This window comes from Melozone crissalis, unplaced genomic scaffold, assembly GCF_028551555.1.
Source record: "Melozone crissalis strain CALT ecotype California unplaced genomic scaffold, PUWL_Pcris_2 ptg000334l_1, whole genome shotgun sequence".
Classification (NCBI taxonomy): domain Eukaryota; kingdom Metazoa; phylum Chordata; class Aves; order Passeriformes; family Passerellidae; genus Melozone; species Melozone crissalis.
In genome coordinates this window covers 483,512-503,865 of record NW_026536083.1, presented here as the reverse complement: position 1 = coordinate 503,865, position 20,354 = coordinate 483,512, and the positions used below count along the sequence as shown (strand labels likewise).

The window sequence follows — 20,354 nt, the reverse complement described above, 5'->3', positions numbered from 1 at the left end:
CAGCAAGAGGCAACCTAACAAAAGAGGCTGGTTCACATACCAAAGGATGTCATCCCTTAACAGAAGAGAGAGGGAGCAGTGATTCCCTTCCCACGCGCTGATCTCCGTGGTCTAAGGGACTGTAGATCTTGGCTAAGCCTTGTCTGGAATCACAAGACTCTGCAGAGGCAGAAACGCGCTCTGGCACCTTCCTGGGGCATTAGGAGCATCTCCAACAGAGCAGAAAAGCCAAGGGCTTTTCCCACTGCTGGAAGACAACACACACATGGCAACTTGCAGGCTGGGGAGAGGAGACAGGCTGGCAGGGAAGTAAACCCAGACCAGGGCACGGGAACAGCACTGCAGATGCACAGCCAAACCAGTGCCCAGGGATTGTGGCATTAGGGGTTTGGTTAGACCCACAGGACTACTGCAGCACCACTAAGTCCCAGGGCTGCAGAAACTACTTTAACTGTTCTATCATTAGGAGTCAGCTGTGGAGCGGGCTGTGCACTTTGGCAGGACTCCAACATTTCCTTTGCATTAACTTCCTTACAAACATGTGCTTTCTATTCATACAAATTATAGCAGAGACCTCCACTACTAAGAATGCAAATTCCCCAAACTATCTCCCAGCTTTATCTCTGGATGATCTAGAGAATAGGATAGCAATATAATACTGCTGTCTCCATTCCTGGGTTTAGTTCCAGCTGACTGCAGACAACATCATGAAAGTAGGAAATACATAATAGGTACATAATGATCCAAATGGAAACTCCTCTGGTCACTGCCCTGCAAACAGCTACCAGGACTTGTATTGCAGGTTAATACTGAGAAACAACTTGTTGCTGCCAGGGATTCCAGTGAAAGGTCACCAGTGGCTGCTGTAATGGTAAGGACACGCTTACAAAATGTCACTCACCAAACTAGAGCTGCCACAGAAAGCAACAAGTAGAAACTACTGCTAAAACTAAGCTGAGAAAAGCCACTGTCAGAAGAGTTTCTATAAAAATACCACACACTAAGATGTTACTGCAAGAGAGTAAGAAACAGGGAAATGCTCATTGGAAAAAGAAAAAGCAGCAGGCTGAAGGGAGAAAACCCCCATACATCAAAGACAGTTCCTCAAATTATGGTTATAAAATACGGGGGCTGATGATGACACACAATTACATCTCTCCTTTTATTTTGGTATCCAATATGATTTTAGATTCCTTCCCTAAAGAACCTGAGATAGAAAAATTCAGATCCAGTGTCTGAAGCTGAATAGGACCCTAATTATTTGAAAGCACAATTGTATAACAGAATGTGCCTGGTCACCTTATGAATGCATCATAATAAAAAATGGAAAAAGATAATGTGGAGATTGAATGCTGAATTCTCTCATGTCATGTACATCTTAAGCACTAGGCTAGCCCCCAGAGATGGTGGCTGGCCCTGAGCCAGTGTTCCATCCCAAAGGATGGGACTCAGGGAAAAAAAACCTGAAACCAGGCTGCTGGACAAGAAAAGATGATTATCTGAGCCAGAGAGCATTCCTACAATAGGAAACTAAGTTTATGAAGGGATCAAGGGAGTCTAAAATGTGAGGAAAGATAAACCTAGAAATGTATTTAGCTGCTTCCTTTACAAGGCAGCCAGAGCTATAGCCTGACACTCCGTCACCTTTCTCCTGAAGGAATGCAGGATCTGCTATCACAAAACCACCTTGTCTGGAAGAGCAGCTGGTTGCTTCATCCTTGTGTGCCCCATCCCACCTTTGGACAGTCTGTAGGTTGCTGGGACTGCAGACAGGAAGTTATGAGCCCTCCCTGTCCAAGTTATATCACTCTGAGAAGAACACTGGTTTAGAGGCCAGTAACTTCTAGAAGAAATTTCATGTTTGATAGCTTTAACTCGCTGTTGTATGCTACTACTGCCCTCTTACTCTCATTTCCTGCTTCTTTCTTATCTACATTTTAGACTTGGCAGTGTTGTTCTTCCTGAGATTTAGCTGAACATGGCCAAAGCCATGGTAATTCAGCTGTAGGAACTGGATTTTCAATAGATAATGAACATGCATACAGGACTTTTCCCACACACTCTTCCAGGAAATCTTAATCAAAGTGAAATATAACAGGAAGAAACCTGGTATTACTCAGTCTGGTGATTATAAACATCTGGTTGTTGATTTCTGCTAAGACCGAGTTTTTCATGGAAGCTCTTAATAAGCAATAAAGCACTAGATGAATGAGAAAATTAATGAAGTTTTCCATAAGCAACTAGAAAAACCTCAAAAGTGAACACCAAACAATATTTTACAATAATCTAACTACTTGCATGCTAGCTTTGTCTAATCACAACAGGTGAATTCACTTTTAGAAAACAAGATGGATGGCAGTTCAAAGCACCAAAACTGGACCTTACTGTTACTTAATGCCCAGGCTCCTATCAGCACATCAGGTGATGCAAATCATCTACAGCTTCCACCTCCAAATAGAGATGTTAAGTTTCTAAAGAGCCATAGAATGATGTAAAAATCTATACTGGAAGTCAGGCTTGCCTTTCGAAAGTTTTGTTTGCACTGTGCTTATACTTTTAAAAGAAAAAAGAAAAGGTGGTGGAGGTCAGATATTCCTCCTCCTCAACTCACTCATTTTTAATGTCCTCAAACAGCTCTTTAAAAAAGGAGATATTTTCTTTATAATTGGCTCATCAAAAGCCCAATACTTGTTGTCCAGATCATTCATTCTTTGAACTCGTGCTTCAGGGAGATTTTTGATAGGCACTTTATCTAAGACACCCTGAAATATCCTTAACCGTTTCAAGTGGAAACAGTGTGTGCCACACTGAGTCAAATTTTGTATTCAATGTCAGAAACACGTGACAGGTGTTGTGCCCAGCTCAGAACGATGATAAGGCTGACAGCATGGAGGATTCACCATAGACAGTGGATTTGTCATGGCCTTTGTTACTGCTTTGAGGCTTTATTGGAAACATGCCCAATGACAGGAGATCCTGAGGTTATTCATGACCCACAGCCTCCAAAAGGGATCCTGTCACTGAAACAATAAAGCTAAATAGAGTCAGAAAAGAAATAAATTTTAAAAAGGGAAAAAAATCTATTTTTTTTTACAGAGCTACTTCATTATGCATTGCCCACCAGTCCATCCTCCCTTAACAGCAGTCAGCTCTAAAGACCAAAAAAATAGAACCATGTGACAGATACTGCAATGAACTCAGGTAAACCGGTTTTGTGCCTCTCTGTCTCTTGGAATAGACTTAACACTGAATGATAGGAAACATTCAGGTATGGGTGAAGGGAAAAATAAGAATATTGATGCCTGCAAAAAGAGACTTGGAAGTGGCAGAGACATTATAAACAGGGTTTTAATACGATGTGAATTACAAGCACTTGATACAGAGGGGATGATATATTGATTTTCCTCATTCTGAACTATGCCTGTCACTAAGATCAATGGAAGTCACAAACCTATATCAAGGAAATTATAATATGTGGAATTATTTATAGAATGGCTGCTCCAGGTACACATCAATTGCAGCATCATAATGGCCCGACTTATGACTGAGGACAAAGCCATCTATTACATATTGTAAATGAGAAAGTGTGCATTGCCATCATTGCTTCATTTTCCACATTTTTCATAAGTGAAAGGAAGAACTAATAGAAGCATTCTTGTACAGCCTTTTTTTATAAAGAAGCAACAAACATTGTAGAGTTTATCACTAAACGACAACAATTCCACTTACAAACTAAGTCATTAAAAGAACAGCTACAGGCAGTATTTTCCAAAACAGAGTTATGCAATGTACACCAAGGCAAATACGCTGAAACTTTGGGAATCACTTCTGGATTGCTCAAAATTCTGGGCACCCTGAAGAAGCTGAAAAGCAGCAGCACACAGGAGGGCAGCATCTCCAAGCTGCTGGTGGCAAGGAAGCATGAACCTGTAAATGCATGCTTCCTTTTTCCACTGCAAAAGCTCTGTCACCACTGGCAGACAAAGAAAAAGTCTAATGGCTACACAGGCACCTTTATAATTTTCATATCTCAAAATTATGGCATTTCCAATAAAGTCTGCTTTTGAATCACCATTTACTTCTACAGTTCACTTAGTTTCACAGCAGTCTCTACCTCCCACTGTTAACTCTTAAAAGAAGCCTTTCAAAGGTCAACCCAAACTGTTAGGATTCTAGATGGTAAAACTGAATTTTTCATGTCTACTTGTTCTTCTGAAAGGCTTAAAAGCAATTTGTGGCAATCAGCACAAAGGGATTTGATTGACAAACTTTAACAAAGTGATCTAGAGAAGATTCATTGGGAAAAAAACTGCTAAAATTGCAAATTAAATGGCAAATAGTTTTTCTCTGTCTGCCCTTGAAGGAAAATAGGTTCTCTTCTTAGACGTGAAAATTTTGAATTCGGGAGGGAAAAAGAGGAATTTGGCTGGGTTTTTTTTGTATTTTATTTTTAAACCTCTAGTATTGTGTTAGACTGATAGCAACCAGCATAGTTAGAAGATTTATTTCTTTACTATCCTGATGGTGCAAATTATTTTGTATGCTACTGCCACTACTGCAAAGCCTTTGCTTTAGTCCTCAGACAATCCTATTACCCAAGTCAAAGTAACTCATTTTTCACCTACTTTAATTCAGTTCTGAAATTCATATACAGGGCAAGAACAGGATAAAGCTTTTGTCTGTTTGAAAGTACAGCATAACTGATAGATTTTACATTTTTGTAATGGTGCTTCAACCTCATATACCCATTTGCTTGTTTAATTTTTAAGTATTATTCTGATTTTTTTGCCTTTACAACATTCTTCTGTGACTTCAAATTACTGTTGCCTGCAAATATAACTAATGTGTTAATCTTCTCAACTTTCAAATCACTCACATGACATAAACCCACTCAAAACCATTTATATTTTGATCTACAAAAACCTACTACATTTTTTTACTAACAAGTTCAGGTTTTTTAAAATTATATTTATGTCTGTGAAAATTTTCCAATCTCCTACTCTACTCAAAGCTATTCTAACATTATGGCGATTTTATGTAATTAAATTATTTTCCTGTCTGGTAACTTACTGTAGTTTACATACTTTTGTATTTATTGGAGACATACCAGAAAAAAAAAAAAAGCATTTGAAATGCCAAAAAACAAAATTTAACACAGAAAACTCAGAATTCATTAATGATAAAATATGTAGTTATGAAAGACTGCACAAAACTCATTCACTCACTGAATCACTACAGAGACTGAGGGATTTATGCAAGGTGCAATACATCCAAAACAATACAGCTCAGTTCAACACACCACATCTCACTGCATTAGTAGCACTTGTCAACTAAACCTACAGCTAAGCCATCTCAGCTCATTTACTCTTTATAAAATTACCTTTTCTCTTCAGAGCAGCTATCTTTGCCAAAGGACAAAGGGTTTATGTGGGCAAACCTACAGTATTAGTCTACACATTAAGCACCTATTCTGGCAATAATAAATATGAAGGTCCAGAATTACCCATTACAGACCGTAAACATGCTTGTTTACTTATTAGGATCTTTATAAAGCCACCATACAAACAATTTGTGTTTAAGAAAAGTCCAAGATATGATTCAGTTACTTCTTTGCAGGCTGACCAAAATATTTTCTATTAGTTTTGCAGTGACCTTTGTTATATGTTATTCTAGTGTCGGGGATACACATTTTAAAACTCCTCTTGACAATGTGATTAGAACTGTTACTATATGATTAAAACTATATGATTAAGCTCATTAAAACCAATGATGAAAGTTTCTTTAGATAATCTAGCATGTGGATTAATTTTATGATTGACATTTGTTTGCTCAAGAAGGTTTTTTTATTCATCAAAGACTCAGGTAATGAAAAATCTTTACATCTTTTAATTACACATTCCTGATAATATCAGCCTCAATTTCTGCATAGTTGCAATTTAGAATAAAACATGTTTTAATTCACTTCTTCTAAAGCGCAGTAAAGATTTCATCAGGTATTAGTGGCAAACACCACCAGTCCAAACCTACTTGGATGTTTCTTTTCAATAACGTGACTAGTAAGAATTGCCATGCGTAACAAATTTTTCTTTTGCTTTCTCAGTGTTTGTGTAGATGTCGAACAAAAAATTTAATGACTGCGCAAATGGTTTTTAAAATACCCTCAAAATTGAAAGATAACTTTTTTTAAAAGCAACTGCTGCTCAGACTACTGCTCATATTCTACAGTCGGTGAGCTGACCCTTGCAAGATTTCACATATCTGTCTCACAAACTGTTAATGACAGATAAAACACACCGCTGCAAAGAGCCTGCCCTGAGGTGACCCAGCAGCAGTCAGGCTGCTGCTCAGGCAGGCCTGGGCTCTGCTGGGCACTCAGAACCAGCCTCAGACCCTGTGCAGGCAGGCCTGGGCTCTGCTGGGCACTCAGAACCAGCCTCAGACCCTGTGCAGGCAGGCCTGGGCTCTGCTGGGCACTCAGAACCAGCCTGGGCTCTGCTGGGCACTCAGAACCAGCCTCAGACCCTGTGCAGGCAGGCCTGGGCTCTGCTGGGCCCTCAGAACCAGTCTCAGACCCTGTGTGCCCGTGGCCCTGGGCTCTGCTGGGCACTCAGCACCAGTCTGGGCTCTGCTGGGCACTCAGAACCAGCCTCAGACCCTGTGTGCCCGTGGCCCTGGGCACTCAGAACCAGCCTGGGCTCTGCTGGGCACTCAGCACCAGCCTGGGCTCTGCTGGGCCCTCAGAACCAGCCTCAGACCCTGTGTGCCCATGGCCCTGGGCTCTGCTGGGCACTCAGCACCAGTCTGGGCTCTGCTGGGCACTCAGAACCAGCCTCAGACCCTGTGTGCCCGTGGCCCTGGGCACTCAGAACCAGCCTGGGCTCTGCTGGGCACTCAGCACCAGCCTGGGCTCTGCTGGGCCCTCAGAACCAGCCTCAGACCCTGTGTGCCCGTGGCCCTGGGCTCTGCTGGGCACTCAGCACCAGTCTGGGCTCTGCTGGGCACTCAGAACCAGCCTCAGACCCTGTGTGCCCGTGGCCCTGGGCACTCAGAACCAGCCTGGGCTCTGCTGGGCACTCAGCACCAGCCTGGGCTCTGCTGGGCACTCAGAACCAGCCTCAGACCCTGTGTGCCCGTGGCCCTGGGCTCTGCTGGGCACTCAGCACCAGTCTGGGCTCTGCTGGGCACTCAGAACCAGCCTCAGACCCTGTGTGCCCGTGGCCCTGGGCACTCAGAACCAGCCTGGGCTCTGCTGGGCACTCAGCACCAGCCTGGGCTCTGCTGGGCACTCAGAACCAGCCTCAGACCCTGTGTGCCCGTGGCCCTGGGCTCTGCTGGGCACTCAGCACCAGCCTGGGCTCTGCTAGGCACTCAGAACCAGCCTCAGACCCTGTGCAGGCAGGCCTGGGCTCTGCTGGGCCCTCAGAACCAGCCTCAGACCCTGTGTGCCCGTGGCCCTGGGCTCTGCTGGGCACTCAGCACCAGCCTGGGCTCTGCTGGGCACTCAGAACCACCCTCAGACCCTGTGTGCCCGTGGCCCTGGGCTCTGCTGGGCACTCAGAACCAGCCTCAGGCTCTGCTGGGCACTCAGAACCACCCTCAGACCCTGTGTGCCCGTGGCCCTGGGCTCTGCTGGGCACTCAGAACCTGCCTCAGGCTCTGCTGGGCCCTCAGAACCAGCCTCAGGCCCTGTTCGCTGGCAGCCCTGGCCTGGCTCAGAGTTCCATGGAGCCCCACGTACCTCCTCATGCAATCCAGCGCCCGGATGAAGAAGTCTTTGTGCAGCTGGTGCTCGTCCCTCAGGATGGAGCACTGCTCCAGCGTCACTGACATGGATGTCCTGTCTTTGGCACTCTTGCAGCAGGTGAAGCGCACTCCGTTCAGCTTGCGGCAAATCTGAAACACGGGCAGGCCCCACAGGTCAGCCCTTCCTTCCTACCAGGCTGCGCAGCCCTACAGCTCTGCAAGCCCAGCGAGGGCTTCCAGACAGCTACAGCACTTCTCAAGAAGAAAACATCTTCTGGAAGTTAGTACCAGTACACTGAATTCCTGAATTTGACATGGGACTTTCATAACTATAAAAGAAACAGTTCCTTCACCGTTTCCTCACTGAATGCAGCAGCTGCCCTGTTCAATGAAAGCTAAATTGTCTGAATATCTGATGAATGAAGATATGGTGAGTCTTAACTCACAAACATGAATGTAGCAGACTAACTTCTTGTGAAGGTATGGAGTCAGACACATCTAACTTACATAGTTTTTATTTTCAACAGGTGAACTGTTCAATGTATGGCTTACAATTAATAAAGTTTAACAAATTGCTGCCATGGATTGTCTACTTTCACTTATACTTTGAAAAAGTTATAACACATAAAGGAAACATGACATTTTGGAGGATGATTCCTCCTCTTAGGAATCAATCTGTGGTTGTATCATTCCATTAGTTTATACTATGGTTTCAAATGATATTTTACTAGAAAAAGAAAAATTGAAGGAGAGCTTCTGTGCCCAAATCTACCATTTCCCAGATATAACCTGTCCTGAGAAAAGGTAATACTTTGCTTACACCTATCCCTGGGGAATCACAGCTGTAATGGTACAAAACCTCAAAATGTTTGTGAGAATGCAGCAAGGCAATAAACTACAGCAGGAATCACAAAAAGAAACTTCCCGCATTGGCTATCATGGGAGAGCTCGCAGGATGAACTGGAACATGAACTGAAACATGACCAGTGTCAGTCCAGCAAATAAGTGTTTCTTCATCTAATGCTAATTGCATTCTTAGAAATTCTATTAAACAATAAATACTATTAAATTCTATAAAAATCAGAAAATACTTAGAGCCTTTAAGTTCTTTGTGATACCATGGTGAGGACAATCTCAAAAGTTTAATTTAGGGAACCAATTAAGGGAATCTTACTTAGAATCCAAAGAGGTACAGGATAGTGAAGGAGAACCTATGAGTGTTTCTTCCATCATATAATTGAAAATTTTAAAAGTTAAATCTGTTTAAAAATTTGAACAGTTGCACTGGGATTTAAAACAAGTACTATATGATAATCTGCTTAAATAATTATGTGAAAGAACTGTTTCATTGAAGAGATTAATTCTCTTTGCACTAGTATCTTTGGAAGCCCCCGATTCATTGGGGCTATTCGATGTGAATGAGTCCTAAAAAAATTTTAAAATATTAAAAAATCATTTATAAAATAAAGTAAAAAAATCCCAGGTAATTATTCTGGATGAGTGATGGGCTCATATGTGGAATCTTGTACTTCCACTGCAATAAAAAAGTGATATTGCACAGCTACTGCACTGACAAAGTTTTCTTCTTACATCTTTTTCAATAAATAAATGGAATATAGAATAACAGTGTGTAGATCACTAGGACCAGAAATACACATTTCAGAAAGTTAAAGTAAGGGAACCAAGCAATCGTGTCCCACATCATACCTCAAGGACACTAAAAAATTATTTTGAGCAATTTTATATTATCAAAGAATGGATATCAAACAAATCACTCAAATTCTAGCAGGTTCTACCAGTTTAAAAAGTGAGAAAAAGAAATTGTCTGCAAAAAACTATTACAGCACATCTGCCTCCTTTAACCAGTGAGTTTTCCAGTCATTTCCTTAAAATCCATTGCAGTTACAAAGTCAGCAAGCTTATGAAAATGAGTTTATGGTTAGTTCATCAATTTCTTTGAAACAAGAGAGCTCACCGTTGCAGCCAGCCACATGATTTCTACATTCTTTCTCTTTTTGGCCTGGATATTTTGATGAAGACTTTCTAGCAATCCCTTTAAATCATTTTGTTCTTGAAAATGTGGTAAACCTGGGAAAAAAGGACGAAAAAAGTTGCTCATTTTGATAAGGTTGGTGATATGATTGTCCCAACTAAAGAATGCTCATGGTAAAGAACAGGTCTATTATTTACAGCCTTGTTTTGGAACACAGGATAGAAATTACCAGCTAAATATTTAAGGAATAAGCAAACCTTATGTCTTTTGAGTATTGCCTTGTCCTCCCTAAGATCTTCACGTGGAAATTTGAAGTATCTTCAACCTTTATCTTATAAATGGATGGTGAAAAACAAAACCAAATCTCTGCTGTAGTTCTGTTCATCAGCTATTACAGACATTCAAAAGAAATCAGAAAAATAAAAAAAAAACTGAGTGTATTACAACCTGCTTTGATGGGATGATTATTTTTTAAAATTAAAGTAAAAAATTAGGGTTTTGTTTTCAAATTGAAACATCTAGTTTTTGTTTTAAAATATGCCTTAGATTTTTCTATAATGTAAGATAAGGGTTAAACAGCACTTAGTATCCCCTCTAAAAAGTAACAAAGTATCTTTCTCCTGAAATTAAGTGGGGCTTTATTTTGAAGTAGAAAATAATTTCAAGTTTGCTTAAAATCCAAAAATTTACCTGCTTGTTCTGGGTATGGAATTTAAGTTGAAGTTTAATTTATCCTACATCTCCAGCAAAAATTCAAGAGTAGGCAATTTAATTTCCCCCTCTGTTTCATATGTATATAGAGGAGGGATTTTTCTAATGTTGCATTTATCCTTGCTAGTTCTGAAAATCAATAAAAACATGCAGAATCTGTTTTTTGAAATTATTTCTTCTCATGGTGGCAAAGTAAAAAGAATTTAAATCATAGTTATCACCAAATAAAGGGGCCAGAATCAAGTGGAACAAAGTGAAACTAAATTGATCAATGGATTTCTTCAAGCAGAGAAAGTAAATTATCCATCCAGTGAGGGGAAAAAACCCCACAACCCAAGCCCCAAACCCAAGCCCAAAAACTTATACTCAATTGGAAGAAAAAAAATGAGGGAAGTATTAATGAAGGTCAATATCCATTCTCCTAACGTGATCCAAGTTGGAATGATCCCTCTCATCAACAGGCTTTTACCTTTTACATCTAATAAATTCTGTAGTTTCCCTTATCCATGATTCATAGGAAGAAGTACTTTAAATCTATTCAAAAAGAACTAAGTTGCTCCAGTCATACTGTGCTGTCTAAAAAAACTCACAAACAAACAAGAAAAAAAGAAAAAGGGAGGAAAACGTACATCCAGAATCTGTTTTGCAATAATTTTAATGTGGATTGTTTTACCTCTGTATCACAAGCTCTGATTGTACATTAGATAATGTAGAGCACATAAAACCACATCACACTCTGCTAGACTATTACACTTATGGGTGCATCTGTTTCTTTAAAACAGAGAGCACAAAATGGCAAAGATGCTTTGAGATGATGCAAATGTATCACTAAACATTCTATTGCTCCCAGTAGCTTTCCTTTGGGTCACAGCAGAAAACGTGACATCTCAGAGGGATGACTTCAGCACAGGTACAGCAAGAGTCTCCTAATTCACAGTACTGCCAAAGGGGTTGCACCTTGACTGGAAATGATCAATGGCCTAAACTCCTTGGGTCCCCCACAGTACCAAACCACCAAATCAGGCTGATAAGGGGGAGAAGCCTGGAAATACCAAACAGCCTTTTTGTTTTCAGGTACTTACGTACTACTAAACAACTATCTTACGTTTTTGGACCCTTACTGTCTTAGTATTTCTATAAAAGCAGTACCATTTTGAGCTATATTTGGTCAGCATTTTTGGTAGGAACCTTGCTGGAAACATGCTCTTATTTTCAGTTTCTGCTAAAAGAATTTAAGAAGTTAACAAATGGGTAAATGACGAAGTGTATGTTCATCCTAAAGACAGAAAGTCAGTGGATGCTTAGTTACAAGCAAGACTATTATTGCCAAGGAGAAATACAGACACAAGAGGAAAACTAACAGCGAAGGTGGCAATACCTTTCAGGGAGTGGGAAATTGAATTCTTTGAAAGGGAATATATGAATGAGGCAGCAGGCCAGGGAGGCTACCAAGCGTGGATCCAACAGCCTGGCAAATAGGGCTGCAAATGCTCAAATTCTGTTGGGCTTTTTGAGCACTGTTTGGAACTGACAGCTTTGGGAACACAGTCCTGCATTGATTTTGTAGCACAGATTTGGCATTATAGGAAATTATCTGGATAGGTGGGACAAAACCATCAAAAAGCCATCAATATTGAATGCCTCTCACGTGGCCCCAGCACCAGGGTTGCTGCCAGCCTTGTATGGAGGTTTGTCTTCCAGACGAGGGGGAACAGGAGTGGGATTAAGTCCTGCCACAAATGAACAAGTTTGAGAGCTTCCCTTTTTTCCCAGGGGGCTGGTTTAAAAGGCACATTTCTCCAAGGCAAAAGACTGACTCTGTATACTGGCAGGGAGCTACTGGGAAGGGCAGTGGAACCAAAAGATGCTTTATGTTCCACAAAAAATTGTATAAAGAAGAGACTGAGTTCTTAAAGGTAAAGAAAAAAAGCAAGAAAGTTATAATAACCAGAAAATACACGATGAACTAGACACAATTAGTTCTCAAAAGCCTTCACAGTCTGAAAGAAGTCCAGGAACTGTGTGGCTCACTAATAATCCTTCAGGAAGGCAGTACAAGTTTAAATTGTGTTAATGAAAAGTAGCCAATACTGTCTGCATGCAGTATTTTATAAAATAAAATCCATTTATGAGGTAGCAGATCTACCTTAGTCCTAACCTGCATGAGGTTAGTTTTTCGAGGATGTTTTCTTAGCAAGATTCCCCTCAATTAATCACCCAACTTATTGTATGAGTTTCTCTGTAGACATCCTGGAAATAAATACTAGGTCTGTGGGGGGATGGATGGGCATCCTGCCCATCATTTAGGAAGGGCTTTTGTTTCTGTCAAAATGATTAACAAATTAAAATCATCCTGATATAAGAGATAAACATGTATACATACGCATGTGATGTATTAAAGTTTTACATAGCATTTAAACATCAGGCAGTTAAATCTCCCACATTTGGGACTATAGTTTGGGCATTAAAACTAACAGGATTCGATTGATGCAGATGTTTTCTTCAGTCCTTGCTTCTGGCAATCAGAGTAACAGCATAGTAATGCTTATGTTTATAATACAGAAGTTCTACAGAAGTGGAATACAGGGCCTATTCCAATGAAACCTTGTCGTTCATATAATGATGATGTGGCTCATTGCTTTTATTTGATCTGCAGATTTCTCCATGGTTCACCAAACCTCAACATATTTTCAGAATAAGAACAGAGGGTATGACTGAAGCTGATGAAATTGCCCACCAAGTATTTATGTAAAAATACAGTAGGTACAGACTGTCCTCTACATGAAATATTAACAAACTTATTATTTTAATAACTTAAAATAGCTGTTCAGTTCATCATTCCTCTGTTTCATTTTCTCTGTAGTTTCTGCTGTGGCACAAGGCCTGAAATCACTCCTGAGACCAGCAGGGTCATGTACAGGTACAAAATGTTTAAATTTATGGAACAAGTTATGGGATTCTGCTAATATTACTGTCTTATAACCTTCTACCTACTCAAAGCTTTTCAAACCGATTTGGACATTGCATTATTTTGTACTCACAATCAGGAGGCATTTTTTCTGTAAATAACTTGTAATATTCTTTGAGAAGCTCTAAGTTTTCCTGGTTAATGTTTTCCTGCAAAGTGGTATCTCCAAACCTATGAAAATACACAATAAATTATGAAAAAAACCCAAAACCCACAAACAACAACAAAAGATAAATTATCCTTCATAGTTATTTCTTTGCATAAAGAAATAACTTTGGTGCTAAATGCATTAGATTTTGTCAAACATGCAGTAGTTAAGTTCTTGTATGCTTTGGAATTAATTTTTGGAAACGAGATCATCGCTGATGCATACTTCTTCCAAAAGTTTATTAACAAAGCAATCTATTTACAAACATGCAATAAGGCACTTATTCTTTTCCCCTCACAAATCGTGAATAAATGGAAAGGCACTTTGGGGGAATTCCAATTCCAAAAATTGGGTACCACAGGCAGAGAACACCAACTCTCCATCTCTTAGTGCTGCTACTGCTTAAGCATACCAATTTCTGTAAGAGCTGGATAATATGGAAGTGACACAAGATGGAAGAGAAGCTTATCTACAAAATAACTGTAGCTATAAAAACAAATATCTTTCTCTCTGAGACCAAGATTTCTACAACAGCCACATTTCACATGCCAAGAAACTAAATCTCACGGTACTACAAGAGATATGATTGTAAAGACACGAATGTCCCCATGACAATTAGGGCCAAAGTTTTGAAATTCATCTTCAGAATAGATTTGAAACGGGAATGGAGGAGTACAGGAAGAGAGGCATGGGCAGATAAGTGAGAAACTCAGAGAGAAGGGGACACAGATCAGAAGATACCAAATATGCTGCTAAATTGGGAACAAGGGAAGCAAATATTTCAACAGGCCACAGGGAGAAGATGTAACTACTTCCTTAGTAGCCATTGCTGCACTGTCACATGAGAACATTTCTTTTAAATCGGAAACATTCTCAAGTGTATTCTATCAAAAAACAAATTAAAAGATTTTTTTTCTAATACAGTAACATTTCCTAGAAATTTGCCACGAAAGTGTTTTTATATTCTCAGGTTCTTTATCCCACAAACCCCTCCATGTTTTTAGCCATAAATCGTGTGTGGTGTTTTCAGTCTCAAAAACAAATGTACAACTTTAGGAGTTAAGCAGCATTTTGAATTAAGACAAAAGCAGACTGTAACTGCATGCATTAAAGCTGCTTCTGCATTGAACTTATTTTCTTGGCAGATATTAGTACATATCCATATTTATAAATATGCAGTTATTTTGTTTTCTCCTATGGCTTTCTTTGCACACAATGTAAAATGACCACTGGGAACAACACTTCCTGCCACTTCACTTGCAAGCCAGGCATCTTTTCATACCAACTCCTCTACAAGCCCCCAGGTAATCAGGCTATTTCTAAATGTTGTCAAATTTTTCCTCAGACTATTCATAACTCAGTCCTTCCTGCCTATCTCACTCGTGTAAGCTCCCACCAGCCTGCTTCTTGCTTACCACATCATGTCTTACCTCTTATTTTTTGAGTGTCCCACTCAGAACTGTCATGACTGATTTTGTTGGTTTTGCACATTATGAGTTTGGCCACGTCACTCCTCTCAGCACTTTTCTCTTTATGTCATCAGAATAACCTATTTTCATTTTCAAGAAGTTTCCAAGTTCTCTAACCAGCTATCCAGCTCTTTCACAGTAAAATGCCAGATTTTACTGTCTTTAGATTCAGTCTATGTCTCCCATTTCAACTTTCTGCCTAAATTTTCTCACATACCACCACTCAACTTGGAGAAGTGTCCCATAAACATTCACAAAGCTACCTAATGACATTCTTTAGTAGACTTCTTTAAAAGACTGGGTTTACTTGGCTGTCTACAGTGAACAGGAGATAAAATCCTGTGGTGTTTAACTTCTTGCCTATTACCCAGGTTAAGGATTTTCACTGTATCCCTCCATTACTCCAGCTACAGCTTTGCTATAAGCTTTTGGCTTAGAGCAAATGCAACCTCAAGATAAGCATTAGGTATTTTGGACGCTCTGTTAATAAAAGCAGCTAAAAGAAAAGAAGTTTTAACAAAGTAGCTGTCTGTATTGACATCTTGACTTCTACTTTGCAGTTTTAGCCCTGCACAAATGTGGTAATTTAACATGACTGACAGATACCCTTCTCTTGGAAGAGAAAATTAATACGTTGGTGAATCCATGACTATTTTTATACTAATTAATTAGTTTCCAGCAATCTGTTGCAGAGGAGTACTAATTTCTCTAGCTTATCACTTGTTTGGTCTCTTCAAACCCATCTTCAAGATGTAAGAATTTTGAATTTTCAAACTTGTGTGAGAATTTCAGAGTACTGCATACAACCAAAATTCTGCATCTGAAATAGAAATCCATTTTGCACCTGTATCCAAGAGAAACATGGCACCAACTCTGTGAAACGGAGCCCTGCTTATGATCTTATCTTCATCTGGACTTTTTCACTGTTCTACATTGCTTCATAGCTTGTGTTTATTTCCTTTAATACCTTTGAAAATACACACTGAGTCAATGTGAGATTGTCTAAGAGCAAATAACAAAGAAGATTTGTTTCTAATCCTGAGAGATAGCCTGTACCAGCATGGAGTACTTGGACAGAAAATGCAACGTGACTTTTCCTTACCTCTCTGCCAGTGTTTGCTGCTCATTGATTCCAACATTAAAGAGCACTGGATACATGCGAAGCAGCTTTCCCTCTTTAATCTCTTGTGGCAGCAGCTGAAACATCTTTGCTGGGAGCTGGACCTCTATAATGTAATGTTCACTAGCAACAATGAAAACAAGAGTGAGGATGGGGTTCTTGAATGTCAGGAAAAGTTTCTTCAGCCAGAGAATGGTTGAGCAGGTTGAACTGGCTCCCCTGGGAAGTGTCACAGCACCAAGCCTCACAGAGTTCAAGAAGCATCTGAACTCTCAGGCACGGGGTGTGATTCTTGGGAAGCCCTGTGCAAGGCCAGGAGTTGCACTTGATGATGCATATGGGTCCCTTCTAACTCAAAATATTCTGTGATTCTGTAAAGAATGTTCCAAAAGCGCCTCTAATAAAAGAATGGCCTCTAATAAAAGCATGTGAGCTCCTGAACAGAATTTCACCTCCCCTGGGTGGCTGGTGTCTACCACCCACACCAGATGATCAGTGCACTGCTAGACAGTGCCACACACTTTGGATTGATTTGTTTGTGCACACAGAATGTCAGGTTTAAGCACTTTCCTAGAAAAAACAATTACAAGTAAATATGCTGACTCTTCAAGATAAGAATTTGTAGTTTGATTTTTCTGTCTTGCATTTCTACAGTCTTTCACTCTCATTTATTGAGCCATACCATATAACAACCAAAATAAAAATGGAGGGTTTCTAAAAAAATTATTAGAAAATAACTAGATTTTCACCTTTTCATCTTTTCTTTTTACGGTTCACTTCCAATGCTGTTTGATAGGAGCAGTCTTATCACAGCTCTAAGAGGAATGGCACTCCTCCACATAAACCTTGTAGATTTTATTTTTAAAATTTTTTTAATTTTAATTATTCCCATTGTATTGCCTATCATATTCCAGCCTTCCTGTTATTTATTCAATCCCTTCTCAGAAAGCCCATATGATGAGAGTGAATCATCCAGATTAATTAAGTAAATCAGTGGTGAAAGCCCCCTTCAGAGGAAACATATATTTTCTAAAAGTTCCTGCTTTTAGCTGAATTTAATTTACAGTCATCTTAAGAGCAATGATACTATTAAGGAAGTGATTTTTGCAAAATAAAGCTATTTGGAGCTTCAGACTAGAATAATAATAAAGATGAAAAATCCATTCCAATCTTGTTAACCCTCAAATAGCCAAAATAAACGGAGTATTGCAGTATATGTCCTGACATTCAGCAGTACTCACGTGAGATTCATAAAGGATAAGTGATTTTGTGCAAGGATTTCTGAGACTGCCTATGTCCTGTGTGATTTTCAGCAGCTAAAAAAGGCTTCCATTTTTAAAAGTGACTACTAAGTTTTTAATACTAAGTGGCATCGGAGTTTTTTGGTTTCCATCTTAAAAACAATCAAGGCCTAACTCTTGGAACTGCAGTTTCATTTCTCATGCTGAAATACAAATTCAGGACATTCAAAAGCAAAGTTTCTCAGTTAGAGACCACATTTGTAAACAATGGCCTTGTCACTTGTCCAGGGTTCAGTATCCATGTGTGAATAATGCACCAGCAGCTCTGCACAACACAGACGCTGCTCAGATTAATCTGTATTAGTAACTGGAACTTCAGCTTTTTATCAGGAGAGTAACCCAGAGCCTACTGGCTTTTAGAATCCCTACTAACTCACCTTCTAAAAAGTAAAACAATGCACTTTCAATAAAACAGAACTCAGCAACAAGAAAACCATTAGACGGGTTTCATGGGCTACAGATTAAAACTGCAGCTCAGTTTCCTGGGCTCCAAGAAACAAAGTTCTTACCGCCTTCCACTTATAATAGGCAAAAAATCTTCTGACTTGGCTTCAATTACTCTAAACATTACTTTCTGCAAATCTGAAATGCCCACAGCCATGTCTTCGAGCATCCCTGCTTCTTCACCTACATGAAAAGATTAAAGAGACTATTAACAGAGTTGGCAGATCAGTCACTGTATAGGTCAGGGCAAAGCAATATATTTTCCAGTCTGTGCATCTAAAAATCACAGTTCTAAATCCACATTACAGTAACCTACATAAAACCAGACTCATTTCTTGAACTGCTGACAATTCTGTGCCCTAAATGGTAACCATGAGTATTAAGCAATTCTGAAAATCAGCCTGCTCTATATAGACATAAAATAACCTCAGAAAAGCCATTTTTGTCTATTCTGAAAGTTTTCAAAAGGCTTTCCTGCTGATGGAGGACAAAGGTTTTGAGAATAAAAACAAGCATCATGTAAAATGAAGAAGACAGCTATCTCCAAATGAGCAACTGCATAATAAAGCTGCACAAATGCTAAATTCCTCTACTTTAGTCAAAATCTCTGATTCAGGGAATGATTCCAATAGATCTAGTTCAAAGTTTGAAAGATAAGGCAATTTCTCCCTCCAAATTTCCTTTTTAATACATATCAAATAATGGCATGTGTAACAAACTATGAAACTGTTTTCAGGCTATCTTCACATTATCAGCACTGGGGATCAGGGCCGAGGCTGATAAAAGCAGTAAGTGTTTAAATCTTCCGTTTGCATTAGTTTTATAAACCTGCTATTTTGGGTCAGGTCTGCATGGAACAATAAGCAGGCCGTGTTCTCTGAGGAACTCAGAATGAAACAGATTAATAACTTTTGCTGCAGAATTAACAACACAGTGTCAATGACTTCAGCTGTGCTATTATGTGCAAGTCTACTGTCTTGTAAGGACAAGATTTGATTCAGCAAGCCAAATAAGAGGCTTGCTGAGGTTAAAATAAGAACTTCCTGGGTAACTTCTGGGCAGGGAACATAAGGAACTTTGTCCAAGAGCAATACTTACTGTATGTGCTAAGGAGTCCTTCATACTGCACCAGCAATCCAACAGTGTGAAGCTGTTGTAAAAATCCTTGATCATGTAAACCTGTGTGCAATTTGATTGCAAAACCACAGACCAATCCAGCGAGTTGTAAAGATAATTAAAACATGTGCAAGAGTGTTACAAGACAAACAGATACAAGACATTTCAACTGTTACAAGACAAACAGTTAAAATGAGGCTTGCCATCATTATACACAACAGAGGTAGCACCTACATATTTGAGAAATCAGCATAGGTATTTCTGTTTAGTGACTAAGTACATGATTTCATAATAATGTATTTTGATGGGTTTTTTGGGCGTGTATAAAGTAGTGAAATATTCTGTTAAGGTATATTAGATAAGCTTAATTTGTTTTGTATCATTGTGTGTTATTTACACTGACATAAATAAGACCAGAACCTCACTTGTCAGGCTTCAAACATGCAAGACTGTGAATTAAACATGTGAATTCTGATGGATTTGAAAGTGGTTCAACATCTAATGTAACTGAATCTCCTAGGCAGCTGCCAACTTAAGAGAGAAATTAAGTGAAATGTTTAGAAAAAAATCTATCTGAAAAAAACATGATATACAGGAGAAGACATAAAGAGCTTCAGTTATTTGCCAAGAAAAGACAGTTCTAAGGAAAGACATGCTAATAGTATTTAAACACTTAAAACACTGCCACAAACTGAAAACAAATTGTCTTCTCCCTATTTCCAAGGTGACCAGGAGAAAAAAATCTCCCTGGCTTGGATGCTGCCTAGCCAGTACCATGGATTTCTACTTCCTATTTAATTTCTTACCACATTATAAATTATTTAGGTGAATATAATGGAAAATAAATGAAAAAGCTGTATCAAATTGTAAGGGAAAAAAAAAAAAACCAATGAGAAAGAAACCCACAAACACTGGCATGAAGAGTATGCTTATAATTAGAGCAAGAGAAGGAAGTGAGCGACACAAGACAACCTACTGCTTGGCTGAAGACGATGTCTCTCCTCAGGGTCAGCATCAGGCACTGGGGCAAGCCACAGGCAAGTTCCTGGAGCAGGACAAAGGCCATGGACTGCTTGGCCCTGGTCACCACCTCTGCCATGCAGTCCTTCAGCGTGACCACCAGCGGGTACAGCTGCTCGTACCAGTCACCTACAACACGACAGGTCATCTGCTCCAGACTGGAAAACTCGCAGTGAAAAACCCTTCTTCACTAGGAAGGATGGCAGGAGCAGCTGTGCACATCACCCTTCCCTTTAAAACAACCCCTGCAGCTCTCCCCAGACCACTGTGGGACCACAAATGCCACTGGAGAACATACTTATAAGCAGGATTCCATCTTAC

General features: G+C 39.7%; 1 protein-coding gene across 1 annotated transcript in view; it reads right to left on the bottom strand.

Annotated features, from left to right (window-relative positions):
* Positions 1-20,354, bottom strand: part of LOC128949952 (inositol polyphosphate 4-phosphatase type II-like) — a gene marked incomplete at its 5' end in the record, with an annotated part of 97,044 nt that overhangs the window by 16,766 nt on the left and 59,924 nt on the right. The window contains 7 exons of the mRNA XM_054294845.1: positions 7,739-7,893; positions 9,719-9,831; positions 13,489-13,586; positions 16,135-16,275; positions 17,963-18,080; positions 18,996-19,120; positions 19,991-20,162. Coding sequence (XP_054150820.1) covers positions 7,739-7,893; positions 9,719-9,831; positions 13,489-13,586; positions 16,135-16,275; positions 17,963-18,080; positions 18,996-19,120; positions 19,991-20,162 — 922 coding nt within the window. The remainder of the gene's footprint in view (positions 1-7,738; positions 7,894-9,718; positions 9,832-13,488; positions 13,587-16,134; positions 16,276-17,962; positions 18,081-18,995; positions 19,121-19,990; positions 20,163-20,354) is intronic.